At 42.7% G+C, this 8464-nt stretch overlaps 2 protein-coding genes across 2 annotated transcripts; both read left to right on the top strand.

Moving 5' to 3' along the window:
- Window positions 1–1325: 1325 nt before the first annotated feature.
- Window positions 1326–3504, top strand: LACBIDRAFT_334548 (uncharacterized protein; the record flags this gene model as incomplete). Its single annotated transcript, XM_001889299.1, has 8 exons — window positions 1326–1336; window positions 1763–1877; window positions 1938–1950; window positions 2008–2058; window positions 2124–2150; window positions 2200–2408; window positions 2486–2992; window positions 3331–3504. 8 exons carry the CDS (start codon window positions 1326–1328, stop codon window positions 3502–3504), a joined length of 1107 nt encoding a protein of 368 aa, XP_001889334.1.
- Window positions 3505–3893: 389 nt separating this feature from the next.
- LACBIDRAFT_334549 (uncharacterized protein) lies at window positions 3894–6980 on the top strand (the record flags this gene model as incomplete). The annotated part of the gene is made up of 19 exons (XM_001889300.1): window positions 3894–3939; window positions 3986–4048; window positions 4095–4140; window positions 4189–4377; window positions 4427–4444; window positions 4494–4571; window positions 4614–4801; window positions 4887–4914; window positions 5021–5056; window positions 5107–5163; window positions 5329–5424; window positions 5476–5592; window positions 5648–5922; window positions 5958–5994; window positions 6157–6179; window positions 6240–6406; window positions 6432–6456; window positions 6739–6779; window positions 6822–6980. 19 exons carry the CDS (start codon window positions 3894–3896, stop codon window positions 6978–6980), a joined length of 1689 nt encoding a protein of 562 aa, XP_001889335.1.
- Between the last annotated feature and the right edge of the window lie 1484 nt (window positions 6981–8464).

Consider the following 8464-nt stretch of genomic DNA (forward strand, 5'->3'; position numbering starts at 1 on the left):
TGTACTCTTATTGTACTCTTATGCTACCTGACTGAACCATTGGGGATAGATAGATAGATGTAAATCAAATTAGTGAAATGGGGTGCAGAAGATATCAAGTCATTTAGGGGAAAAAGAATGTTTGAAGCAACACAGGCCAGAGAATTGAATCTGTGGGCTCAGTTATGGGCATGCAAAAGCAGTGCAAAATGCCTCCTAGAGAATTACATTACTTCTGTGATATTACAAATGAAATTCCAATTAAAAGAAGCCCAAGAACAACCAAAATGGTCCAGAAACAACTGAGTTACAGCTAATTTCGATGAATTTCACTGATCACGTGCTCTCAGTTACAGGCATGTGAAAGCTGTGCAAGATGCCCACTAGGGAAGTACATCATATTTGGGATTGTCCAATTTTTTTGAGCCCAAGAACGTTCAAAATGGTCCAGAAATGACTGAATTACAATTTAATAGATCACATGTGCTCAGCAACGGGCATGCGAAAGCTGTGCAAGATGCCCGCTAGGGAGATACGTCATTTTTGGGATTTTCCGACTTTTTTTCGAATGCTCCCATAGTGCATGCTCCTGGGCTCCTGTGAAGGTCACATCGTCACAACAAGTTTGGTTTTATTGATCTCCCAAACATGTACAATGTCCAATTACACACACATATGTTTTGAGGTTATTTTGAGGTTCAGCTTCATAGACACATTGCCACTGTTCTCATGACATTCACTTCCCCCAATTATGAGTTCTCTAAGTTCTTGTTTATTACACCAGGAATTGAGGTTTCATTCAGCGCTCTAATGCAGAAATCAGCCTTTTTCCCATGAAAATTGATGGCACATCATGGTATGGGTAGGGCTACAAATGTTGAGCAAACACGAAACAAGCTTGAATGAACCAGTGTCATGTATTTGGGGGCGGGTTGATGCAGGAAATAGATGGTAACCTCACCATGTGCCTCCCCCTGTGTTTCTGTGTCTCCACCGCTTGCTATTGATACTGTTGAGTTGTGCTTGTTGAAGGGAAACCAATTTATGCTGTGAGTTTTCAATTCTCGGAGTTTTCTGATTATGACGTACTTCCCTAGCGGGCATCTGGCACAGCTTTGGCATGCCCGTATCTGAGCGCACGTGATCAATTCTCTTCTACCTTGCTCACTTTAATTGCACACTCGATGGATATAAGATTGTAACACAAAACAGAAAGGACAAGACACAAAATTTCTATTAAAGAAGCACTTGAAGGCATATTTATCACTGGCAGTGGAGGCAGTTGAATGCCAAAAAATAAATTAAGCCATTTCTTCCAACATCAGGAATGGTGGGTCATCAAAAAAATGGAAGCGAGGTAAACAGCTAGTAGATAGTGGGTAGATGGACAAGAACAAAGTATCCCAGCTTACACATCGTTACCAGTTGCAAGAACTGCTACCCACAACAAGTTTAAGCTGACTGAGGCATCATTGGGAAATGCCTTTGCAGTATATTTTCCAACCGTGTATCCCACGAGAGCCACTGAGCTTGCTGGGATGACACCTTCGAAAACTGGATAATCTTTTTCAAGAGTCGTAAGACCTCCAGGCAACAGGATTTTTTTTCCCTGTGCATCAACAATAGGAACTTGAAAGAAAAAAAAAAGGTTTTGTTAGTTGCTGCGAAATGTAGAGTAAAACCACTCACCAATGTCATTTGTGTTTTGTCACTAGTTGTTGCCTTGCTTTGGAAAGCGGTATACAAGTTCTTCTTTATTTGTACAAACAACCATATTAGGTAGAACACCCTTCCAAGTTGGCAAGTTCCAACCGCTCCACCCTTATGATGTGCGGGGCGGGATTGGAGTGTTTGGAGCAACTACCAAAACAGTGCTAGAACTTGGAGCAATGGGCAGCGTGTGCGAATCCGCGTCATGGTTTACATAGCCACGGCCTAAAACGGATGTTTACGCACAGACAAAGGCGCAAAGTGAAATTTCAGATGTGGTCTATGATTATGCAGTTAGCTGTAATTAACCAAAACTAGGGCAATCCTCACAAAGTGTGCAAAGACACTTCGCCTCTCTTGGTGCATCTGGTAAGCAAAATATTCATCTGGAATTGTGTGTGTCTATTAATTTACATACACACTACAAGATACAGATGGGTCGACGCCCTCCTCTCCCAGGTGTATGTGTATCTGTCTTTCATATCATCATATTCTTTAACGATCATTCAGCCACTTTTAATGATATGGAGGCCCTTTTGTCTCCTATTTTACTCAACAGTGCTGTTAACTCCCCACCTCCAGTCTCTGGTGATCATGTTCCCTCGGTCACTGACCTATCTTTGGAGGTTTTACTCCATATTGCAAACACAAGTGACTCCGACCTTCAGAAAATTCAGGATGGAGTCATCAAGCTCTGTGCTCCATTGGTTTACAAGCAAGTACTTTTATAGCTTTTGCTTTGCTTCATTGTATTTGACATCTCAACAGTCATCAAAGTTGAAAATCCAACCTTCAGACTCAACTCTTAGAGTTGCTTCTTGCTCTCTCAGCAACCTGCCACTACAACTTCCATTACATCAAAGGCTACATCCAAAACCGCACCCGAAACCTCATCTCCGAGTTTCAACTATCTGTGGACAGGCTGTTTCATGTCATGAACTTCTATGGAGCCGTTATTGGTGGTTCATGTGCACTGTCAATGATTGGTGCAGAGGCAAGCACCTTTTGTCCACTTGAGATGACTCTGTATCTGCCCTATGAGTATCATAACACCTTAACAGCATCACTCTTCCAACATCTTCAACTATTGGGTCGCATTACAGGGAAAAACCATAACCCCTTGGTTACACTCATTGAGTGGTATGCATTTGGTAGACCAAATGATCTTCCTCTCCACATCACTGCAGTTTTTACAACAACAAATTATCCTATCGAGGCACTTTTCCACTCTCAGTATAGCATCACTCTAATGCTATCACATCCAAAGGAATTTTTTCTGCCTACCGCTCCCTCACCTCACTTGGTCAGTCACTTGTCGGAGAAAAGTCACTTTTTCCATTGCCTATTCTCACTCTAAATGCCTACACCAATCCTTTTTCTCTCTGTCGTACTGACAAGCATGCACTTGTTGGTGCTTTTGGAATTGCGCTGCCATATTGGTCCATTCCACCAGGCTTGTTCCTTTGTTTGGGAACCCAGTACAAGATGAGGAATGTCATCTTTACCTGACATCTGTCTAATCTGCATGATCATCAATGTCGTTCTGACTTCTTATGTTCTATGACTTCACGAACCATGATTGACCCAGGCTGTTTATTCTTCCCCTTCAGCAAGTTTAAACAACTCCCATTTATTCCAAAGGATGGCCAGGTTCTTCCTCCCATTCCCTCACTCCCTCAAATTACAACATTCGAACCAACTCTCGCTCCTCATGAAGTCATAGTTTGGTTTTTTGGAGGTGGATATGGGTGCACTCCTATGGGCTCCACCTTTCCTTGTCTTTTTGGCACCATTCCTGTCTTTGACCTGATTTAATCCCCTTTATCTTGGTGCCTACTGATACTTTAATCTTCGATGATAGCTCTTCTTGTCTTAGATTTAGATTTTGACATTTTCTTTTGAAACCATATACTATGTTTGTTCAGGTGTTTGAAACTTTGCCAGCATTGCATGATTTTCGACTCACCACTTCATCAAATCCCTCGAATTTTTTTGACAGCTCAATCTAGCCTTTTCTCTTTTAGATAGGTCACAATGACTTTGGCTGACAGATGATGAACTCAATGAAAAGCCCATTTGTCTGATCATTAATAAAAAGGTCCCCATAGTCCCTGTTTTTTTTTCTATACAACCCCATAAATTTGGAAAGCCTAGCTCATTTGAAAATAAGGTCCCTGTGATCCCTGTTCTCCTTCTTGAATTTCATGGAAACGGCTTGTGTCATTTATGTCACCACACCCTTGCAACCCTGTAAGTTTTTTTCCTATAAGAAAGGCTGGAACTTTCTACCACCTAGGTTGCATTGACAACTACGTTTTGCATCATGGCACCCACCACTTGAGGTCGCAAAAAGAAGGAGGTCAAGTCTGCTGAATTTATTGAAGAGGAAGATGACTTCCTTGTAGATGACGAAGCTTCAGATGCTGCAAGTGAAGATTACGATGACAACGGGTATGCTCATTTCAATGTGAAAGCCTTTGTGATTAACTTGATGTTTAGATCAGAAATGGAGGTTGATTTGGAGGAGGAGGAGGAGGAGGAAGAAGAAGAGGAAGAGGAAGAGGAAGAGGAAGAGGAAGAGGAAGAGGAAGAGGAAGAGGAAGAGGAAGAGGAAGAGGAAGAGGAAGAGGAAGAGGAAGAGGAAGAGGAAGAGGAAGAGGAAGAGGAAGAGGAAGAGGAAGAGGCAGAGTGCGTATGCTCCTTTTCTTTTTTGGCTCTACTCAATAATTCTTCTCAGAGAGTCTACAGTTGAAGAGTAAGCATGATTTACTCTGATTACAATGTCTTATATTTTGGCATCTTAGGCCACCCAAAATCCCTTCTCGCAAGCACAAGACTACTGCTGTGGCACCTGCTACTCCATCGCCAAAGAAGACTTCAGGGTGAGTTGACGTAACATAAATTCCATTACTTTTATCAATAAGTCAGCATCTCAGGCATGGTGTCAAGCGTTCATGGGCTACCAACGCTGATTCAGACTCTGATAATCCCTTTGTCCCTTCTGATACCCAAGATTCTCCAACCAAGAAGGCTCATATTGCTTCCTTGCCCAAGAAGAAGTTGCCACCCACTCCTGCAGCTCTCAAGACACCAAAGTCTTCTTCAAAGTCCAGTAAGCAGTCCAAGGGCAAGAAAGTAAAGCAGTGCATTTAATCTTTACTCAGCTGAAGAGGTTGTGACAATCATTTTTATTCTAGGCCTTCTCCAAATCCTCTTGAGGAAGAAGTCAGTTCTGACTCTAAAGATGGAGATGTTTCTCCATCACCCCTGTCAAAGAAGTATGTGAAATGGCACTTAGAAATTGTTGACTGCCATTTACTCTATGTTTCAGGACAAAGGCTCATCAGAAAATCTTTGATGCAGCTGTGTAAGCAGCTATGTTTTTATCATTTTGCTTTTCTGAATGAAGACTTTTAGTTCAAAGGTCAAAGCAGAAAAGATGAAGAAGAAGAATGGCATTGTGGATAAAGAGAAGTAAGTTGCTTGACATTTATTACTGAAGTATCATCATAAAAGTGCTTTTGACAGAAAGGACACAGTATATCTTGAAGATCTTACCAAAGATCCAGTTGCTACATATGTCTTTTTTTCAATTTGATCAATCTTCAAGTTTTGAGCTAACATTTGAACAATAATAAGATACCCCAAGTTGAAGCTATGTGGTGTCAATGATGTAGCAATCATGGATAAACTTCTGAAGGCCACATATGGTGCCCCTTTAGCAAAGCTTCCTGGGTAGGCTTTATCTTTAATGTTATGTCTCTCTCTTTCACTAAACCTTTTTAGGGGCAAGAAGTTGATCAGCTGGAAGAAGAAAGCTGACAACAAAGATAATGACACCGAAACTCTAGGAATGGCCCAGCTCACTCTGATCATGAAGGAATATCCAAAGCTTGACCTTGGGTATGCTCTTTTTCAATGATTCTCTGTGAACTAGTTGGCTAAGTATACAATCTAGATATATGAAGCAGTTGATCACTTTCAGCTATGATGAGAAGCACAATGTTGTCAACTTGTCTCGTGTTGATCCAGCACTCATTATCAGCAAGCAAGTTGGCAAATCCGACATGGTGTGCATATGTAACAAGAAAAAGCCTGTATTATGTGTTTCTGTGGTTGTGATTGAGGATGACCATACGGCAACCACAAAGACGATAGGCGATGATAGCATCATCAAGTTTATAACGGCAACTCCCCTTACCCAGGAGTTTGAACGATTTGCAGCAGTTCTTTGTATGACTCATGGGGTGGAGTCAGCTCGCTGCCAGCTTCTCGACAATTTGTTGACATTCTCCACTTGATCTGGTAAGTTCTTAATTTTATTTCAATTTGTTTTCTCACTTGAGTTGTAGAGAAGATATCTGGTTCTCCGAGGAAGTCATCGACTCCAAGAAAGAACTTGTATACCGCTTTCCAAAGCAAGGCAACAACTAGTGACAAAACATCGGGTTACTCATATGCTGTCAGTTCTTTGAGCTCAAATGACATTGGTGAGTGGTTTTACTCTACATTTCGCAGCAACTAACAAAACCTTTTTTTTTTCTTTCAAGTTCCTATTGTTGATGCACAGGGAAAAAAAATCCTGTTGCCTGGAGGTCTTACGACTCTTGAAAAAGATTATCCAGTTTTCGAAGGTGTCATCCCAGCAAGCTCAGTGGCTCTCGTGGGATACACGGTTGGAAAATATACTGCAAAGGCATTTCCCAATGATGCCTCAGTCAGCTTAAACTTGTTGTGGGTAGCAGTTCTTGCAACTGGTAACGATGTGTAAGCTGGGATACTTTGTTCTTGTCCATCTACCCACTATCTACTAGCTGTTTACCTCGCTTCCATTTTTTTGATGACCCACCATTCCTGATGTTGGAAGAAATGGCTTAATTTATTTTTTGGCATTCAACTGCCTCCACTGCCAGTGATAAATATGCCTTCAAGTGCTTCTTTAATAGAAATTTTGTGTCTTGTCCTTTCTGTTTTGTGTTACAATCTTATATCCATCGAGTGTGCAATTAAAGTGAGCAAGGTAGAAGAGAATTGATCACGTGCGCTCAGATACGGGCATGCCAAAGCTGTGCCAGATGCCCGCTAGGGAAGTACGTCATAATCAGAAAACTCCGAGAATTGAAAACTCACAGCATAAATTGGTTTCCCTTCAACAAGCACAACTCAATAGTGTTGCCGCGGCTCCGGCTCAGAGCCAGCTGAAGCCAGGAGCCGAGCCGAGTTTAGCCGAAGCCCAGCCAGAACTGTTGAGTGATGACTCCGACGGCTCGGCTAATTTCGGCTCCGGCTAAGAAGCCGGCTTGAGCTGACTAAGCCAGTTATAAATAGTGATTGTCTCGCAATAAGGTCAAGAATATACATTGCCATCAATATATGCGTAAAACATACATAAAGAGTCTCTAAACATATCTAAGGTATCTTATCCCCGGGTAACTACAAGTTCATTGGTGGTGATTTGGACATCAACCTTTCTCAAAAGCTTTGTTGATTTCAAATGAGAGCAGCCGCATATATCTTCACCAAAAACCTTGATCCTAAACTGTGACCCCTTATGCGGGCCGTCAAACGTGGTAACGACTTGGGCTTTGCACTCCGGCCTTTCAGGTATCAAGTACGGAAACGGCACTTCCACCACTGTGAAACCGAGTTGGACCTTAACCACATCTCTGACCACTCCCTTGAACTCCCCGCACATATTTTCATACTTGCCATCATGGAAATTAGAGCAGGAGTTGCAGTCTCATGGTGGCAAAGCGGTTATCTCTAAGCCAATATGGAGGGGCTGCCATAATTGCGTCAGTATATATATTGACTCTGAATCAAAAATATAATTGCCATAATTGCCACGGAGAGGGGTATCTGAGCTTGGGTTCCAAGCTGGGCTCGTCGGGATATCTTGTGAGTTAGGAAGCGGAGTAGACGGCCCCGCAATGGTCGGAGTCTGCACGAGGGCAGCAGGATATGCGGCTGAGGGTTGCGGATCCGGCAAGGGCAGACCAGGGAACAAAAAGCTTGCCAAAGTACCGGGCGGAGGCGCTGGTTCAAGTGGGTAAGAGAAATCGGTCAGAAGCTCTCGAGGCCTTGGGGGCTGAAGCCTTTCGTCAGCACTGGAAGCTAATTAGCATCGATTTCAGAAAGAAAAAAAAGCAAAAGGGCTTGCATGATGTGTAGCGCAGAGATGTCCAAAATTTGTGGGCGTTGGAGGAGCGCCTCGAGTTCGACCAAAAGCCTTTTCTCACCAACTGTGCTTTTTATTCTGCCTCGGTAAGTTCTAAAATTGCCTTGGGTTACCATTACGTGTTTTCCTACAAGATGACTGTTCGAGTCCCCCTTCATGACTCGCTTTTGTGCAGCTGTCAAGGACTCCGGGGATTCCGTTGCAAAGACAAAGGGGGAGCTGAAGAACTCGACATTCCCAGGGGATACCTCTACCTAAAAGATGATGGATTGTCAGAGTATGTATTGTAAAAACGAAACATTTACCTCTGTTCCGGTCCTGTCATTGAAGACACACACATAGTCATCGTCTTGATTTACTACCCAGCCCGTAACACCTTGGTGGTCTCCCGAAAGAATGCACACTTCGTCCCCTACTTTAAGATGTTTTCGAAGCGACGAAAAGGGTATGGTAATTGTCACATCATGCATTGTCAAAAACACAACAGCCTCATTGTCTTTAATGTCAACAATCGTTCCAAAAGCCGCCCTTGATCTCCGTCAGTAATTTTCACTCCATCGCCTATCTGAAGATCCTGGCCGACATTCTCGCCATTGT

This window comes from Laccaria bicolor, genomic scaffold, assembly GCF_000143565.1.
Source record: "Laccaria bicolor S238N-H82 LACBIscaffold_65 genomic scaffold, whole genome shotgun sequence".
In the NCBI taxonomy this organism is placed as follows: Eukaryota; Fungi; Basidiomycota; class Agaricomycetes; order Agaricales; family Hydnangiaceae; genus Laccaria; species Laccaria bicolor.